We start from the raw sequence: 21,394 nt of genomic DNA, 5'->3' as shown, positions 1-21,394 counted from the left end.
TGGACACACCAATGAGCACTACTTGCTACCTTGACAAAGATGAACAAGGTAAAAACATAGATGTAAAGAAGTATAGAGGCATGATAGGATCATTACTTTATCTAACGGCAAGTAGGCCAGATATCATGTTTAGTGTATGCATGTGTGCGAGATACCAAGCTAATCCTAAGGAATCTCACTTAAGTGCGGTAAAAAGGATTATGAAGTATCTCATAGGAACTCTAAATGTTGGCTTGTGGTATCCAAAAGGATCCACTTGTGATTTGATTGGTTATTCCGATTCCGATTTTGCCGGTTGCAAATTGGATAGGAAAAGCACTAGCGGCACTTGTCACTTGCTAGGAAACTCTCTTGTTTCATGGCATAGTAAGAAACAAGTAAGTGTAGCCTTGTCTACCGCCGAAGCCGAGTATGTAGCCGCCGGTAGTTGTTGCGCCCAAATTTTATGGATGAAACAACAACTTGTGGACTATGGACTCATGCTTGATCACATTCCTATCAAATGTGATAATACTAGTGCAATAAATTTAACCAAGAATCCGGTTCAACATTCAAGAACCAAGCATATTGAGATTAGACATCACTTCATAAGAGACCATGTTGAAAAGGGTGATGTGGTTATTGAATTTGTCGAAACTAGTAAATAACTAGCGGACATCTTCACTAAACCTTTATGTAAAGAAAGTTTTTTTAACATCCGAAATGAACTTGGTATCTTGGATTCTAATCTAATATGATTTGTTTGAACTCATTGTATTTATATTGCTATCTTTTACTAACTTAAGCATTGGAGATATCCAATTAGCCATTGTTTTGTAGATTTATGAGTTGATGAATGAGTGATTAAACTTGAGGTAGATTGAAGTATTTGAAGATTATAAACAATGGAGGATCAACAAATTGAAGTTTTTTTCTTCATCAAGTCACTTTTTATTGCTTTATGTTTATTTGATCATATGAACTGTTAAACTAACTCCTAGTAAGCTAAGGATTTCTATTATGGTTTAAATACTTTGATATTTCCTTCATAATTTTGTTTAATGATTAATGCTTGTATGCTTATTTGGTGAATAACTCAAAATAGGATTGGTACCCCTATTTTAAGTTAATGTGCATGCTTTAATATATTTCACTTCTTTAGGGGGAATTATGCATGCTTGTTATATATAAAAAGAAAATCAAATTCTTTTTTGAAAGGGGGAATATCTCATCCTTGAAATTAATAGAGAAATTGAACTTAAAAAGGGGAATTATGCATGCTAGCCAAATTCATTGTTTTATGCATGCTTCTATGACACATTTCAAACTCCTTTCTTTTTGATAATGTCAAAAGGGGGAAGAAAAGTTTGAGGATATTTAAAAGTTTTGAACTTTTGAAAAAGAAGAAGTTTGAGGATTTGAAAAGAAGAAATAAGTTTGCGAAACAATGATTTCAAAAAGACTTCCGCTAAGCAAAAACTTTGATATCTAAATCATTTTCTTTGATAAACGCCCTTTAAGGGAACAAATGCACATATTTAGGGGGAACTCCTGCAAAAAAATTTTTGTGAAGTCTTCTCCAAAGCTTTCTATAAAACAAAGTGCATTATTGTTGCTTTCAAAATCATTTATAAATGCATATCCTCAAAATTGGTTTGTCATTATCAAAAAGGGGGAAATTGTAAATCATGTTGCTTGTATGCGAAGTTTGTATTCGTAGGTTTTGATGAATGACAAACCAACAAACGACATGAAAGACAAACCAACAAACAACTTGAATGAACAAAGCATGTTGAAAGATCAACCAACATTCAACATTGAGGAATGAAGAGTTGAAAGCAACACAACAACAACAAGAAACTCAAGTCCACAACATTTGAAGACAAGTATAGTGTCTTAGGACTTAGGTAACTTCTTGTTAAGAACCAATTGCTAAATCTCTCAACACACACTCACAAAATGTTTTGATGCACATCTTGCAACTCGATGCTAGCCAAATGGTTTAAAAACTTGTTTTCAAAGGTACAAAAGCATAGAAATTGACTCCAACAAGTTTGAGATCAATCCTAAGTATTTTGAAGTGATTTTAAACCATTCTTTAAGGTTTGCATCGATGCACACTCATCTTGCATCGATGCAAAGCATGCAACGACTTGTTGCATCGATGCAAAGATGTTTGCATCGATGCAACCTAGCTGAAAATTCAAATTTCAGCTTCAAAGACACATTTGCATCGATGCAAAGTGTTATGCATCGATGCAAATGATTCAAAAACATAAAAAACGGCTAGTTTTAACAAAACGGCTCCATCCTATTAACCCCCCAACGTTTCTAAGGTTTGGGGAGTCTATAAATAGATGGATTGAAGCCTTATTTCACATAAGTGAGTATTTGCAAACTATCTTGTTCATATTCTTTCATTCTACACATTTTTTAAGGTGTTATAATACACAATTTGAGAGAGCAATATCAATTGGTTCAATAGTGCTAAACTTGTAATCATACACTCTTCTAGAGAGTACTCATTTCATCTCAACAATTCTTTGAGAATTGTTTTCTTGTACACTTTGTAAATTCGAGTGTGATCTCCAAGGTTGAGTCAAGAGTTATAAACACTATAGTCGGTGAGGATACCAAAGAGGTATACTAAGTACTCAAGGCAAATCTTAGAAAAGGTATCTCTAAGTGGAGTGGGTTAGTATACGAGTGGTGATCATATACCGTGAGGTGTTAGAAACTAAGGACTCGGATTGTAAAAGGTTTTGCGCGAGCGCCTTGAAGCTTGGCAATAGTGGAACTTCTCAATAGCGATTGAGAAAGAAAGTGGACGTAGGACAAGGATTGTGCCGAACCACTCTAAATAGCGTTTGCATCTCTCCAAACTCATCTCTTCAATATTATTGTCTTTTACCTTTGAGCAAATAAATTGTGATCGAAAAGTAGCTTCGTAAGTACTTAAGGAATAGCTTAAGTCCGATTGGTGAAAAGCTTGATCAATTTATTTGAGTTGGTGTCTATTGGAAAGTAAAAGCTCCTTATAAATGCTTAGCAATTGAGTTAAGCTCTTGGAAAAATACTAGTACAATAACACTTTTGTATATTGTCTTTAACTTTCGCAAAAAGATTCATTGTTGTTGCAATACTCAATTCACCCCCTCTTGAGTAATTGTGCATAGGTTCTACACAAGATGCTTTCAATACATTAACTACCGAATGAGGGTCACTATCCAAGACGGCCGTCAGCTCGTCGGAAAATTTATGGCCTTCGACCGCCACATGAACCTCGTCCTCGGTGACTGCGAAGAGTTCCGGAAGCTTCCACCGGCCAAGGGAAAAAAAACGCCAGGAGAAGACCGCGAGGACCGCCGCACACTTGGCCTGGTTCTCTTACGCGGCGAGGAGGTTATCTCCATGACCGTCGAGGGTCCTCCGCCGCCTGAAGAGTCACGCGCTAAGGCCGTCAATGCCGCCGCAATGGGCGGTCCTGGCATCGGCCGTGCCGCAGGCCTAGGTATCCCCGCAGCTCCAGTTGTCCAGGCCCCGTGGTGTTGGTGGACCAGCTCCCGGCATGATGCAGCCGCAGATCTCGCGCCCGCCGCAGCTTTCGGCGCCACCAGTTTCTTATCCCGGCACTGCACCGGTTATGCGGCCGCCTGGCCAGATGCCGAGGTATCCTGGTCAGGGTCCACCGCCAATGGCACGAGCCCACCACCTCCGATGCCGCCTGGGCAATTTGCACCACCCAGGCCCGGTGGTGGGCCTCCACAGCCTTTCCCTGTTCCGCCACAGTTTGGGCAGCGGCCTATGGGTCCTCCACCACCTGGTCAGATGGTGAGAGGGCCTCCTGCTCCGCCAAGGTCGCGGATTCCCGCCCCGCCTCCGCCTCGTCCTGGGATGCCTCCCCCACCTGGCAGCGGCGTTCCGGCGTTCGGACCTCCTCGCCCAGGCATGCCTCCTCCACCGAACCCACAAAACCAGCAACAGCAGTAGTGGTAATGAACTAGGTAATTTCTTATTTTTTCCTTCTTCTATTTTGATTTGTTTATGATAACTAATATAGCTTGTGTTTTTTGGTTATCTAGCATAATTTGCGTAGGATTATATTTTTCTTTTTGTTTTTGTCTAAGATTGTGATGTCTTGATGGACGAAGAGTGGTCATGGAAGTTCATGAAATTAAGATACGATGGGAATTTGCAGTTTTGAAATAAAAATGAAATTGTTCATCGTGTATTTTGGTAGTATGATTTGTAGATATGTTAGAATGCTATCACTAGAAGCAATTAGCTGCAGACAAAGAAGACAGTATTTGGCATATCATAGTCATACTCATAAACAGTTTATTGAGTTTACTTTTGGATATAGGGTATAGTCCTAATAAATCATTTTGTTAGTTTATGATTGAGTAACAGAAGGAAATCAGTTAGTCGGTATGAAGTTTATTAGTATAATGGTAGCAGCAACTTACATGAGTTTTGTGATAAACCTTTTGTCTTTCACTTGTACCTTTGTATATGTGGGTTTATTTATAGGGAATTTCTATGGATTTTCTTCCTTTGTGTTTGTGATTTGACTGTGAATCCTGCTAATTGAATTAGGTAGCCTTCATTGTCAAACAATTTTGGTTTATTTAAATAACAATGTAGCTAATTTGAACTATCTATGGATGACTTTACTGTGAACAAACTATCTATAGAAGCTTTTGTTCTCCCCCAAAATGAAATACACTGTCTCACTTTTCATAGTTGAGCTGCACCCGTGACCATGTATCTTAGATTTCAGTTTTCACTTTATTCTCTTTTCACTTATCCATAGCCATTGAAGTTGTTATTAATTCCAAGGTCAAACTCGATACCTCCTGCCGAAGATTCTCCTTTATCCTCAAGTCTTGATTCATTCTGTGGTTTTCATGCAGGATTGTAGTCAAGCACAACTGTTCAGCTTTATTTTGGGCATTTCAATGCTAGTCAATAGTATTTTGCTAATAAATAACAGAATAAAATTTACTGGGTTAATATTGTTGTCTATCTGTGGATGACAAATAACAGAATCGAAAGAGGAGAGGGAGGGGGAGGGGGAAGACAATTAGAATAACTTAGTATACTTCTGTCACATATGTTCACATTTTCTGTCGAATATATTTCATTGCCTTGCATAAAACAGATTTTCAGGACAACCATGTTTTGTAGGATGGGATTAAATTGGTCACATCTATTTGGTGTAAAGCTAATGATCTTTTTAGAGGATTTTCCCACTTAAACATGTTGAGATTTGTAAGCTACACTTCATAGAAAGCACTTTGAGTATTTTTTTCCCATGATCTTCCATAGAGAATCTCTTATCATCCATTTCCTTTTATTATCTTCTCTCCTTCTTAATCATATTCTTTTTTATAGAAAAATGCATTTCATTAATCAAATAATAGAAATTATTGAAGCTGAATTAACTGATTGACCCCTTAGAATACATATTTGGAATATAAATTAAAGAGTGATGCTAGGTAACCAACTTTTTTTGGCCAACATCAGCCAACTTTTTTAAAATTATTTTGTTCATCTTAAAATCTAGACCCTAACTCATAAATCTTTAACCTTAAATCCTAAATTATAAACCTAAACACTAATGTTGGCTAACTAAAAGTTGGTTCTCTATACTTTCGTTAAATTAAAACATGATACAGATTGTATGTATCATGTGTTGTGTTGATCTCATTTTGGTTGGGTACTTTTACATGAGTTGAATAATTTGGTATTAATATTATTATACGAGTAGTACATTCGATTCAATCTATATAAAAGTATTAAGTATTAACCACTAGTTAGAAGTGGGGCTGTCACCTGGTGTTCTCTGTGACCGATCTGTTCTTTAATTGTACGATCATATCAATTGAATTATGTGCCTCTGCTTTTTTCTAGCTGCATTTTCAGGAACCTTTAATTTTTGCTGACATGTTAACATTACTTTCAGCCAGTTCACTGGTTATTGTAAAATCTTTGTGGGCTAAATTTTTATGAAGAAATCCATTTTTTTGTATGGCCACTAATTACAACTAATTTATTAAATCTTTAACTTGGATTTGTATTCAGCATCTTGTACTTCATTTTTGTCTTATCTGCTCTGACCTATGGTTAACTAGCATCCCTCATTTTTTTTTTTTGTCAATACTAAAGAGAAGTTTAAATTACTGTCGCAGCTAAATTCGAGTTGTTATTGTTGATGCTCTGAAGAATTGAAGATTTGGACCTTGGACATGTGCATGTTGCAAACCATCTTGTAGTTAGGGAATTTTTTAAAATGTGTTGATGAGAAGTTCTATGTTAGAAAATCATGTTTTCGGAGGAGGTTATGCCATTGCAGCCTGAGCATTAGACTTATAAATCAATTGTGTAGATTGTCAAGAAAGGAACAAAAATATGATGCCGGATTGCAAAGACAGTGTACTGATTTGTGAGTGTAGGACCGATCTGTGACCCCCATATATTTCTGATTACATAATATACTTATGACTTGGGTAATGTTGAGCAATCTTTTTAGCTATCTATAATTATTTTTGGCTATTGTTTTTATAAATTATACTGCATATTTAAAGTAGTTTTCCATGGTACATGAATCAATAAATCTCTTTGTTTCTGGGTATAAAACTCGTTACATTTATCTTTCCAAATCACAAGTAGAGAAATGGAGCATGGAAGGTTAGTCAAAATCTCAGGATGTATATTTGTTAACTATTGTGAATGTTCGTTAGTGCAGAATTAATTGTATTCTTCATTATCTATTTCTTGTTTTTAATCATTACTTTACATCATAGGTATATTGCCGTCAATTAATATTTGCATAAGTTGGATTTTTATAATGATGATCTTGGTATAATTTGCACCCTTGTACAAAACTTTACCAATATTTTCCATCCTCTCAAAAAATAAGTAAAAAATGTAATCAATAGTTGACTATTAAAAATAATACAACTTTTATTGACCCAAAAAAAAAAAATACAACTTTTAGCTGGAAAACATTGATATGAATATGAGATGATTAGTGTAGCACACAATCGCATCACTTAAGATGAATCTTCTTGTCCTTCTCGTTATCTGATAGCAGAAAGGAGTTCAAATCATAATTGTTGAACCTTTCCTAACCATCCTTTTGAGTTTAAGAGGTTGTCAAATTGGTTGTTTCATGCCAAATTGCCAATGCGTTTGAACTTAAGATGCAATTTGGTAAAAGCAAGGATCAGAAATCACTGTCTCCAACATCTTACAAACACATTTGCAAACACGAATACCACCTTTTATGTTGTCAATTAGTATTAAGAAAATTAGAATTTAAAATTTTATGTATATTATTAGGTAGAAATTTAGGTACAGTCAACTTCACGTGAAATTGATAATTGATAGCTGTTAGATAAAAATTTAATCATTTAACCGATTTCAACTGTCAACTTTACGTGAAATTGACTGCACTTAAATTTTCACCATATTATTATCTAAATATTTCATACAGTTATTTAATTTAATTAATTTTTTATGTATAGAAAATACTCATCTTTTACTTGAGGATTCAAGTGTGCATGAAATATAAATAAATAATGAATAATAAAAATTAATTTAAAATTACACAAACGATTGTTGTTTCAATTCTGTTAGGTAGACAATAAAAAATTTGAACAATGTGAATAATAGGCTGATTTTTTAGCCACTAAGAATTAAAAAAAAAAAAATCACCCCAATATTTTAATCACCCCCTCCTTTTTAAGTTTTAATCCTAATTACACTCTCTTTTAATTGAAACCTTCTCCCCAATGCCACCATCACCAACCAAGAATAAACATTCCATTTGCATGAAGACATCTCATGCCTTTTGGATTCATGATGTGATGCGTTGTGAAGTTCATGGCAAAGGTGGCCGAGAAAGGAGGGAAGGAATAAGGGAAAACTGCCATGAAATCTTGCAAAATATATATATATATATATATATATATATATATATATATATATATATATATATATCAATTACACATGTCATAATATAATAAGATAAATCTTTAAGATATAGAAAATAATGGTACCAATTATGATTTAGTTTAATTATTAATTTTTATTTTTTACATTTTAAAATTTAAAATTTAAAATAATTAATTAATAATTTAATTTATAATTTTAATTTTATTTTTCTTTTTTCCTTTTGAAAAATATAAGATAGAAACATAGATAATGAAACAGGTATCTATCTTCACGGTTTATTTTATTTTTGAGTACTAATTTTTAATTTTTAAAAGAAAATCCAATAGACAAGTACTTTAAAGTTTGTATTTTTTTTTTTGTATAACTGGATTGAGCACTACTGCTCAATATCTCAACAAATTTCATTTATGAACCAGTTTTAAATAATATATAAAGGCATTACTATAATCTGATGTCCAATTTTTGAAGAAATCATCTGCCTTCAAATAATTCATTTCACAAAATAAATTTAATGGATAAAATAGTAACAATAATTTTTTTAAATATTTTATCTTCATCATATAATATATAATATTTATTCAAAGAATTTTTCGTAATGAATGAATTTAAAGATATGTTATTGCACACTACTATATATAAAATGTCTAATAACAAACAAGATTATGAATTTCATAATAAATAATTAAAATAAATAATAACAAATAAAAAAAATTTAAAATAGACAATACAAGTAATTGTAATAAAATTAATTGTTTTATATTTTATATTTTTTAATTAAAAATAACATTTAATATAAAATTTTTCTAATATTATAAAAAATTTATGACATAATAATTGATAATAAATAAAAAATATTTATTTTTTTATGCAGTTATACAAGTTATATTTAATTTATTTAAAAATAAAAGAGATTATATTTTTTATTTTAAGTTATATGAAAAAAATCATTTATTTATTTACTTATAAATATATTCTATATTTATTAAAATTTATTAATATTTTTTTACATCGTTTGATATGTATTATTAAAGTCTATGTTTATTAAAGTCGATAAATACTTTTATTTACATATTAATACGTATTAATCTAGAATGACTTTAAAGGAAGTTGCATATGAGAATGGTTGGTATGAACGAAGTAAGAGTAGTTGTTGAAAATAATAGAAGTGGCAAGAATGAATGAAAAAATAATAAAATATTAGACAACAGTTTATAATGGACTTTGGATGTGTGGAGACTAGAGAGCAAGTAATAGATACCATGGGACATATATAAAAGATTTAGACACAAGAGTTGTGATACCATGAGCATGTAGGTGCTAAGAGTGACATGAAATCAATGTGCCAACAAATACAACATGAAGCGAAATAATAAGAAAGTATCTAGCAAGCGAAGAAGTTTTAATGTGTAGCATACATGACAAAGACAACAGTTTATAATGGACCTTGGATGCATGTGAAGAGCAAGTAATGGATACCATGAGTCATGAGACATATATAAAAGGTTTAGACACAAGAGTTATATAAGGAGTTAGGTACACTGGTGACATGAAATCAATGTACCAACAAATACAACATGAAGCGAAACAGTAAGAAAGTATTCAGCATGTGAAGAAATTTTAATGTGTAGCATACATGATAAAAGAAAATGCTGTTATTATGCCTCATATAATATATTATTGGTGTCAATAGGTTCTCTGTGTTACTTTGGAGTTATATTATCGAGTTGTATAATTATATTTGGTATTTTGTTGATAATGGATATTACCTATTTTTTATGATACTGCTAAAGAGAATAGTTTAATAAATTATAAGATATTTGTTTTTGCTTCCTTTCATGATTCTGAGTTGTATGAACAATCTAAAAAACAATGAGGCACAATAGTTGGTTAAAAAAAGTGACAATAAAAAAATACAAATAGATTATCCTTATAAAAGTGTAAGAGGGGCTTCAAAAATGTAATACATATATGTTATTACGTATTTTTTTTTTTACTTTCCAATTTCTTCTATCTTATTTTAATCTTATTAACATAATCCGAAACTAATTTTGCATATACTTATTTCACTAACAATACAAAAAATTTCATGCATAACCTTTTGCAAAATATTATTAATTTTGTCTTTTATAATATCATTTGTCTAGCATATAATACTGGTTATTTGATTGGCATACGAATGACGCAGTCTACACTTATCAATAATTTGTTAAAACATTAATATATTAATTTTTTAAACTATTAATTATGTTGAGTATTGTACGTGACATCTAAATACATGCAAATTTGTTTATAATTAAATTAAATAAATAAATTATATTTCAAAAAGATTTAATTGATTTAATATTGTTCATTTAACATATGGCACAAATTATTTGATTAGCTTATAAAGAATTCAAGAAAGTCTGCACCTACCAATGATGGAGTAAAAAGTCTTACGCATATTTTATTAATTTCTTTTTTCTTTTTTAATCTGTTTTACATTAGATAATATTATTTTTTTCTGATCATTAGATTAATATATAATATTAAAGATGTGGCAAGATAAAAACATTTGTTGAATTGATTTTTAAACTAATTTGACAACCCAATAAAATAAAATGATTTCATTTTGTTAATTTTTCTAATTTATTTTATTGTATTTTTTTTTTACTTTAAAAATTTTAGGATCTAAAAATCTTGATTTAAATAATTTCAATCATATGATAAAAAAGTGGTTCGAAAAATAGGTTTGAATTTGGGCAATTTATTGAATGTAACTAAAATAAACATATTAAAATACAATAAACAGAACCATAAATTCAACATTTATCAATAAATAATTATCAGAAGAAAAAAATGTTGCATAAATAATAGAAATAATTTGATAATATATAGACTAATTTAGACCATAAAGAAAATAAAATACATAACAAAAATTAAATATATAATTTTGTTAAACAAATAACTAATATCATTTAACTTTAATTTTCACCATTTCGAAAAAATAAAAAAAATGAATTTTTAAGCATTAGATAATTTAAAAGTACTTATTGTAGAAAAAAATACAATTATAGAAAAATAAAAAATATTATAACCCACAAAAACTATTTAATAACAAAATTGAGTTTGGTCAAAATTGAGAAAAAAAGTTGAAATTTTTAACTAATCACAAGGAATCACCACTATCAACTTATTAAATTTGAATAATATCAAGTGAGAATTAAAAAATATAACAAAATGATAAATCTAAAAGTTTTCTATTTCTCTTAATTGAAGTAGTGTTTCACCTTAAATAACTATTTTTTATAAATAGTATTCATATGACAAATAAAATAGTAAGAAGATTCATATTAGATTATGAAAACTAATGTCATTCTTATTATAGTATATAATAATCATATTATTTTAAAACATACAAAATAAAATAATAAAGTACAATTTAATTAATGTGTAAAAAAAATAAATATAAAACTTATATGGTGGTAATCCAATATAAAAACTAATGATGTACTATATTAAAATGCAACTAAAATTTATAATTATTAGTTAGAAAACTTATAACGATATACTATTATTTATTACATTAATTAAAAATAAATATTTTTATATTAATTTTTAGGATTATTGATAATAAATTTTGATTATTTGAGTAAAAATTTTGAATAATTTATGTAATAAATTTTTTTTAATAAATTAATAAGATGACTTATCAGGCAAATTAAAAAAATAACTATAGTTTTTATACATCTAGATATTTAAGAAAGACAAAAGAATTAGTTTATCAAAACTTCAACAATACATAAAAGTTATTACAATAGATGGTTATATATCAAAATGATAGATAAGATTGAGAGTTATAATAATGTTACTGGGTGATAATTAATTATGATAGAGTGAAAAGAAGCTGAAAAGACAAGAAATGAGGAGAGGATAAGGTAATATAAAAGTGGCATAAGATAATCTTTATCTTTATCTTTATCTTTATAGTAATACAAATGTGGAGCTCATTTGTTGACGTGGCACTCATACGTTGAGTCTGGGAGTTCATTTGCTGAAGTATCGTCACTAGAAATTTTAAGATTTATATTTATAAATCATAAATTATTATTTGCTTAAGTTGTTATTTTCAAATTTTAAGTTTAGGTTGTTTTACTTAGGTTGTTATTTTTAAAATTTTAATTTATTTTATTTAAGTTGTTATTTTTTAAATTTTAGACTGTTGTACTTAGATTGTTATTTTTTACATTTTAAATTATTTTACTTAGATTGTTCTTTTTTATATTTTAACACTATTTTTTAAAAATCTGTTAATTCTTTTTAGCATTATTTTTTAAAATTTTGTTGATCTTTTTTAAAATTGCAGCTACATAAATTCTTTTAAAGAAATTTAGAGTTTTAAAAAAATTTCCGTTAATTATACTTCAGTTGTTACATACTAATATTACTATAACGATTTACGTTAGTTTAGATTTTTTAAATTATTATTTGTTTAGGTTGTTATTTTCAAATTTTAAGTTTGGGTTGTTTTACTTAGTTTGTTATTTTTTAAATTTTAAATTAAAGTCAACCAAATTTAAAAAAAGTTAGTTATGATGCAAGTATAAAAGTATAAGTTATGAGAGATATAAAGCACCACAATTTAAAGTACATTAATCCATTTTTTTACATATATCCAAAATCTCTCTACTTATTCCAATGGCTGGTATTCACAAAATTGCTGACATCAATCCTACAATCGACAATTTGTGTGTACGTATACGAGTGATATGGTTATGGACACTACCAAGTTACGAAAATTCTCTATTGCCATACTCAATTGAGATGGTTTGGTTCGATAAAGACGTGAGTTTTCTACTAATATTTTTTAATTTTATTTTAAATTTATATTATTTATATTTTAAATTTATTTGTTTATCCCCATCTAATTGTTCTTTGATTTTTGTTTATCAATTCTAGAGAAAAAAAATACACGCCTTGGTACGATTACACCTACTTAGTTGGTAAGTTATTGTTTAAAAAAAAGTATAATTTATTTATAAATTTATTTATTTTATTGATAATTTCGGCTGTGTTTTGATTTTTAATAAACTTATTGATAACAATTTTTTTTTATTTTAAATCATTTCAGATGTTGTTGGATATCTTGCTGGAATTGAGAGTGAGAGAACTCTTGAAAAGAATGACAAATCTACCAAGTACACTATTATTGAATTAGAGATTGATGAATATTTATTTTTATAAATCTAAAATTTTTGATATTTTCATCTTTTTAAATTATTATTTAATTTATTTTGTTATGAATATTTTTATTAATGTTATTAATAGGTAACAAACCTTTTTATTAAGGGAAACATTTTTGAAAAAAATGCAACATCTTCTCCTCTTTGATTATTAGTAGTATCTAATTTATAAATAATAATTAATAACTAATTATAATTTTAGGATGTTGACTACACCGGTGGTTTGTTTCCAACTTCAAAAGCTTCATCAATCATTGAAGGGGAGAAAGTAAAAGGTATTAAGGTATTTGTTCAAAAAATGAATTTTTTGTTTGTTTGTTTTCTCAAAGTTAGATCTTTATTTTATTAAAAAATATTATTGAGATAAAATCAAAGGTGAGAAGGAAGTCTTTAATTTAACGTAGTATTTTGTACAGAATTTGTTGCTTGAATTCTCCAATGAAGTTGCGGATAGTGATGAATCCGAAGTATTAGAAAATGCTATTACACCAACCAAGCGACTATCTTTGGAGTCGGAAGATTCGAAGGTGCAAGGAGATACCTCAACTTGCAAGAAGATCAAAATTGAGAATGAAACTTGAGAATTTGGATGCACATGTTTTAGAATCCCTTTTAGAGTATATCTAATAGAATAATGCTAAGTTTGTTTTAGTAGAAACATTGTCTTTTCTTGAGTTGTTATTTTTCTTTTGGTTCTATTGGATTTTTATGTTTGGAATTTAGAATTTTTTTTAAATATAAATTGAACTTATTTGGTTATTATTTATGGTTTTATTTTTAATTCGATTCACACCGTTGATATTCTGTTAATTTCTAATTTAGTATTTAATGTCATAAAGTTATAAATTTCTTATATGGATTATTGTTGATACAATTAAGTTAGTTATTGATTTTTAATGTGTATTTATTTTAAAAAGAAAATCTAATTATAATTTTTAATTAAAGTATTATATTTAAAATTTTAAATTTAAATTCAAATAAACTTTTTTTGAATTTTTAAGTAAGCAATTAGGTTTGACAATATTTTTTAAAATTTTATATAATTTATAAGTTACTATGCTAATTACAAAAGATTATATTAAAGTAAATAGAATTATCAATCTTATTAAAATGTGAGGTTATTTATATTATTTAAAAAAATTAATTTGACATTTTTCTATACGTTAATTCTATTTCTAATGTTGTTTCGACAAAATTGAATTAATTTAGGAAATTTTATTTAAAAATTTAAAATTTGTACTAGCTAATTAAAAAACTCTATTTAAAATTTAAAATTTGAAATTCTAACACTAATTCAATTAAGTGACTTCTTAACCATTTCGATTTTTAAATTTAAATTTTTTTACTTGCCACATTTATAAATTTTCTCTTTATTCAATTTACATTGTTATCTTTTAAATTGTTTCTGCACAATAGAAGTACTTTCATTTTTTCTCTCTTTTTAAATATTTTTTCTAAATTTACATAATTTATAAGGTTATTAATTTTTAGATTGTATTTAATTTTATTTATTTTTATCGACAAATAATAGGATTGATACTATTTATGATGAAACTAATAAAATTATTCTTAAATTAACAAATTCCTATATTCTTGATGAACAACGAACATTTAATTAAAAAATTTTATTTAAAAATTTAAAATTTACACTAGCTAATTAGCAAATTATATTTAAAAATTTAAAATTTAAAATTCTAATACTAATTCTTAATTAAATGACTTCTTAAGTTTCGATTTTTAAATTTAATTTTTTCATTTGTCACATTTATAACTTTTTCTCTTTACTACATTTACATTGTTATTTTTTAGATTGTTTCTAAACAATAATAGAGGTACTTTCATCTTTTCCCTCTTTTTAATTATAAGCTATTCATTTTTAATTTCATTATTTAAAGAAATGAAAAAAAAAAATTTAACTATTAGTTGAATTTATTGACTGTGAAATTAAACTTTTTATTATTTGTTAAAAACTTTTTACTAGAATTTTGACATTAGAACTCATTTATTTAATAAAATAAAATATTTTGTGATTAAAATATATTTATAACTAAAATTTTCGACAAAAAATATTTAAAAAAATAATTTGGAGTATTATGACAATTCTCTCGATAAAATGCTTAACAAATTTTTTAAATAAATAAAATAAATCAAATATTTTCTTATTTTAAAAAATATATATTTTTATATTATCTTTATCTTTATAGTAATACAAATAGGGAGCTCATTTGCTGACGTGGCACTCATACGTTGAGTCTGGGAGTTTATTTGCTTAGGTGTCGTCGCTAGAAATTTTTAGATTTATATTTATAAATTATAAATTATTATTTGCTTTGGTTATTATTTTCAAATTTTAAGTTTGGGTTGTTTTACTTAGGTTGTTATTTTTTAAATTTTAAATTATTTTATTTAAGTTTATATTTTTTAAATTTTAGATTGTTGTACTTAGGTTGTTATTTTTTACATTTTAAATTATTTTACTTAGATTGTTATTTTTTACATTTTAACACTATTTTTTTAAAAAAAATTAATTCTTTTTAGTATTATTTTTTAAAATTTTGTTGATTTTTTTTAAATTGCAGCTACATAAATTCTTTTAAAAAAATTTAGAGTTTTAAAAAAAGTTACGTTAATTATACTTCGGTTGTTACATACTAATATTACTATAAAGATTTACGTTAGTTTAGAGTTTTTAAATTATTATTTGTTTAGGTTGTTATTTTCAAATTTTAAGTTTGAGTTGTTTTACTTAATTTGTTATTTTTTAAATTTTAAATTAAAGTTAACCAAATTTAAAAAAATTTAGTTACGATGCAACTATAAAAGTATAAGTTATGAGAGATGTAAAGCACCACAATTTAAAGTACATCAATCCCTTTCTTTACATATATCCAAAATCTCTCTACTTATTCCAGGTATTCACAAAATTGCTGACATCAATCCTACAATTGAAAATTTGTGTGTACGTATACGAGTGATACGGTTATGGACACTACCAAGTTACGGAAATTCTCCATTGCCATACTCAATTGAGATGGTTTGACTCGATGAAGAGGTGAGTTTTCTACTAATATTTTATTATTTAAAAAAAAGTATAAATTATGTATAAATTTATTTATTTTATTGATAATTTTGGCTGTGTTTTTTTTTTAACAAATTTATTGACAACAATTTTTTTTTATTTTAAATCATTTCAGATGTTGTTGGATATCTTGCTAGAATTGGGAATGAGAGTACTCTTGAAAAAGATGGCAAATCTACCAAGTATACTATTATCGAATTAGAGATTGATGATGGGTAATTATCTATTTATTTTTATAAATGTAAAAATTTTGATAATCTCATCTTTTTAAATTATAAATCTCTCTACTTATTCCAATGGCTGGTATTCACAAAATTGCTGACATCAATCCTACAATCGAAAATTTGTGTGTACGTATACGAGTGATACGTTTATGGACACTACCAAGTTACGGAAATTCTCCATTGCCATACTCAATTGAGATGGTTTGGCTCGATGAAGAGGTGAATTTTCTACTAATATTTTATTATTTTAGAAAAAGTATAATTTATGTATAAATTTATTTATTTTATTGATAATTTCGGCTGTGTTTTTTTTTTAACAAATTTATTGACAATAATTTTTTTTTATTTTAATAAATTATTTATAAATTATTTGCTTAAAAAGTTACTTTTAAATGTTTAAATTATAGTTACATTTTACTTTAATTATAATAATATTACTCTTTTATTTAAAGAAAAAGCTAATAAATTATTATTTTCAAAAAAATTAAGTTCACTTAATAACTAATCGCAATAAATAAGTTCACGTAATTATTGTAGTTACCTTATATTCCTATTTACTCTCTTTGATTTTTGAAAAAACTATAGTGTTAATTAGTTAGTTATTAGAGTTTATGATTTAAATTTATTTATTTTATCTATAAATTTAAGTCAAATTCAAATCAAACTTAATTATATTTTAGAAAATTCTAATTATGAGTCAATTATAAAAGTACAAATTAAAAATATATAATACAATATTTCTATTATTTAGTACAATCAATTACTTTCAGTTAATATCTTTAACTGAAAAAATTTAAGAAACAGATAATTTTAATTCGTTGTACATAGATTATTTTTATTTATTTATCTTATTTATTTAATTTTTTTAGATTTAAAAATTCACTAAATTAAGAGATTTGTTTGTTTTTTATATTCAAATCAAACTTAAATTTGTTTTTTAAATTTAAATTATACTTAAATTAAATGTTGATAAATTAATAAAATTTAAATATAAAATATTTGTTACAATCATAACAAATTGTAATTCTAATATCTATTTTCTCCAAAAAAATAATTAATTAATTAATGTTTTAAAGTTTTAAAATTTAAAATAAAATAAAATAAAATTTGATATCAACACATTATTGTGAAACAATTAAGTAACTATGACATTTCAAAATTGTTAATTATTAATATAGAGCTAATTTTTTAATTTTATTTGATATAATAAAATTTAAATTTTAAATTCTACCTATATTTTTATAAAATTTAAAGAGATCTATCTATATTTTTACAAAAATCTTCAAATTTTCAAGTTGTGGTTATCTCCTTCAAAAGATTCTTTTTGTTTATTTTCTTAAAGTTGAAGTTTAATTTTATTTTAAAAATATTATTGAGTTAAAATAAAATGTAAGAATGATGTCTTTTATTTAATGTAGTGTTTTGTACCGAATTTATGTGTATAAAGAATAATAATAAGAAAAAAGAATAGTACGCAGCATAGTGAGATAATACAATAAAAATATAAATTAATAATTTTAAAAAATAATAAAACTAAACATAATTTAAAAAATTGAATATAAAATTAAAAAAAATAAAATATTTTTTATTTATTAAAAATATGTATAAAGATAAAGAAAACATTGCATAAAAAATTTATTTTTACTTTAAATTAAATATTATTAAAAAAAATTTAATAATGTTTATAAATAATTAAATTATAAATAATCTTTGTAAATCTTTATCTTAGTTTTGTTATATATAATAACAACATAATAAAATTTTCAATATCTTATTTAATTTAAATTTATAAATCTTATACATTCTAAAAAAATTTTAATATCTTATTTAATTTAAATTTATAAATTTTATACATTTTAAAAATTAAATAACCTATAAAATTTTTATATTCATTTTTAAATTTTTATAAATTCTTAACTATTTTATTATTTAATCATTTATAAATAAAAAATAAAATTATAAAAATTAATTTCTTTAAAATAATAAAAAAACGGCTCAACAAGTAGGCCTCGCAACATGGATCCTATCCGCGGGTACCCAATCCAACCCAACCCGGTCGGATAGGGTTACCAATCTGATTCGCTGTGGATAGGGTTGCCAATCCGATTCGCTGCGGACAGGGTTAAGTGCGGAGCGGGTAGAGTGCGGGTTGAGTCTTAACCCTACCCGCACCTGCATAATATGTATTATATATGTTTAAAAATATTATATATAGGAAATAAACCAAGGACCTTAAGTATGTGAAAAGGCTCTAACTACTGAAACCAAATTTATAAATTTGTAAACTTTACCTATTAAATTTATCAAAAATTTACAAAAAAAAAGGAGAGATCAATTCAAAAGCAAGAGCAACCTTCGGTCAAACAAATAAACGGTATCGTTGTATCTTGTATGTTTAGGGTTGAAATAAAGAAAAAAGCAGCCTTCAGTCCTTCACTTTCTCCTCTTCGAACCATGGAAGCCTTGGCACACTAAGCCCTAGCCCCTTCGCCGAACAGCTTCGTCTTCATCTCACTCACCGTCTTCGTCTGTACTCTGGGTGTTCGTCGTCTTCGCCTGTCTTCTGCTCGTCGTCGTCCTCGTCTGCCCTCTACTCGCGCCGTCGTCTTAGTTTGGTCGCCGAAGGTCAGCACTGCCTGCTCACTACTTTCTGTTCTTCGATTTTTTTTATTTTTTTTTCATGCCCTCTTTTTCTGGTTTTCTGCTCACTGCTCTTTGCTCTGTTCACTCTTTTTTTTTACTGCTCTATTCTTCATTTTGTTGTGTTTGGATATTTTTCAGCCCGCAGATAGGATAGGGTTGAGTCGTGGATACTAGATAGGGTTAGGATTGGGTTCAAACCCTATCCTCCTCTACCCGTTGCCATCCCTGTCAACAAGTACCCGCTAGTTGTTTATAAATCCTTTTCCTATACTTCTCCTTGTTGTTTATATTAAACAGGCCCAGTGGCCCAGACCCACGACATCAACGACGAAAAGTAACGATCCACAGACCGCGTAGCCAATCTAGCTTCCAGGTTCCAGCCTCCGCCCTTTCCGTCGCGAGCTCCGCCACCAATCGCCGCCACAACCAAATCCTCGGCCCCCCCAGCCACCGCCATCAAAGTCATCTCGAAGCCCCCTTCTCAGGTTTGTTCTTAGAATCTCTCTCTCTCTCTCTCTCTCTCTCTCTCTCTCTCTCAATCTTATATATCTCTAATTCCCTATGATTGCTATGGATTAGAGATTTTATATTTCTTTGAATGCAACCGTTATAATGTGACTCTAATTGCGAATTATTCAATTTCTCTGTTATGTTTGTAATCTGAAGACAACCACTGAATTAGGGTTTCTTTTGTTTGTTTTTAGTTTTTAGTTTTTTTTGTCTGAAACATTTGAACCGGATAATCGATGGGGAAAAATGAATTTCTTACACGGAAAGCCATCGCCAATCGAATCATGGCAAAAGGGCTGCAGAAGCTTAGGTGGTACTGCCAGATGTGCCAGAAGCAATGCCGAGACGAGAATGGGTTCAAATGCCACTGCATGAGTGAAAGCCACCAGCGCCAGATGCAGATTTTTGGCCAAAACCCACATCAGATAATCGAGGGTTATTCCGAGGAGTTTGAGACATATTTCCTTGAGCACATGAAGCGCAGCCATCGGTTCAGCCGCATTGCTGCCACCGTGGTTTATAATGAGTACATCAATGACAGGCATCATGTTCATATGAACTCCACTCAGTGGGCAACTCTTACAGAGTTTGTGAAGTACTTGGGTCGAACGGGGAAGTGTAAAGTCGAGGAAACACCTAAGGGTTGGTTCATTACATATATAGATAGAGATTCTGAGACCCTTTTCAAGGAGAGGATGAAGAATAAGAGGATCAAGGCAGATATGGTGGAGGAAGAGAAGCAAGAGAAGGAGATTATGAAACAGATCGAAAAAGCTGAGCAATTGATGCAACGGTAAGATACTACTGAGGCTGATCAGGCTTCAAGGGTCGAGGCTCCGAGGGAACTAAATGTGGAAGATGGAGTTAAGATAGGATTTTCTCTTGGGGCATCGGCTAAGCCTGTGATCAAAGAGAAACATGAGTCATCGAAGAAGGCTGTGTTTGATGAGGATGAGGAAGATAAATTCGAGGGAAGGAATCTGGGAAATAGTTTGAAGAGAAAAGAGAGTGGCGGTGGAGGAAAGTCAACCTTGGAAGAATTGATTAGGGAAGAGGAGAAGAAAAAGGAGAAAATCAACAGGAAGGACTATTGATTGCATGAGGGAATTATTGTTAAGTTTATGAGCAAGGCCTTGGCAGAGAAGGGGTACTACAAGCAAAAGGGTGTGGTGAGAAAGGTGATTGACAAATATGTTGGGGAAATTGAAATGCTTCAAAGCAAGCATGTGCTGAGAGTCGATCAGGAAGAGCTTGAAACTGTGATTCCACAAGTTGGGGGCCGTGTAAAAATTGTCAATGGTGCATATCGTGGATCAACTGCGAAACTTTTGGGGGTGGATACGGATCATTTTTGTGCAAAGGTGCAGATAAAGAAAGGTGCCTATGATGGCAGGGTACTCAAAGCAGTGGAATATGAAGACATTTGTAAAATAGCACAATGAGTTTGATGAGAATAATAACCAAGTGATTGTGTGTTAAGTTGGTTGAATAACATTGTTTATTCTTATGTATCCGTCTGTAATTTTTTATCTATATGAGATCAATCATGACGATAATCTTCCCTGTTAAAAGATTGAATGCGTGCTTGATTGGCAATGGAGAATCTTTTTACTTTCCGGTAGTAAGAAAATTGCGGGGAGATGGTGATTGTAAGCTCCAAACTACAATGTTATACGTGCAATTAATGAACTACTTAATTTTGATTGGCAATGGAGAATCTTTTTACTTTCTGGTAGTAAGAAAATTGCGGGGAGATGGTGATTGTAAGCTCCAAACTACAA

General features: G+C 28.6%; 1 protein-coding gene and 1 pseudogene across 2 annotated transcripts; both read left to right on the top strand.

Moving 5' to 3' along the window:
• The first annotated feature begins 200 nt into the window (after positions 1-200).
• Positions 201-6,502, top strand: LOC148550161 (uncharacterized; annotated as a pseudogene). Its single transcript, XR_015892173.1, has 3 exons — positions 201-270; positions 3,143-3,983; positions 6,171-6,502. The product of XR_015892173.1 is annotated as an uncharacterized LOC148550161 (transcript).
• A 12,256-nt stretch (positions 6,503-18,758) lies between these two features.
• Positions 18,759-21,329, top strand: LOC107609890 (KIN17-like protein). Its single transcript, XM_016311945.3, is given in 3 exon segments — positions 18,759-19,085; positions 19,242-19,588; positions 19,808-21,329. A coding segment is annotated over 1 exon segment (1,206 nt). The 5' UTR covers positions 18,759-19,085; positions 19,242-19,588; positions 19,808-19,849; the 3' UTR covers positions 21,056-21,329.
• Positions 21,330-21,394: the final 65 nt, after the last annotated feature.

Source organism: Arachis ipaensis, chromosome B7 (genome assembly GCF_059453495.1).
Source record: "Arachis ipaensis isolate K30076 ecotype BB chromosome B7, ASM5945349v1, whole genome shotgun sequence".
In the NCBI taxonomy this organism is placed as follows: Eukaryota; Viridiplantae; Streptophyta; class Magnoliopsida; order Fabales; family Fabaceae; genus Arachis; species Arachis ipaensis.
This window is presented reverse-complemented; position numbering and strand designations above follow the sequence as displayed.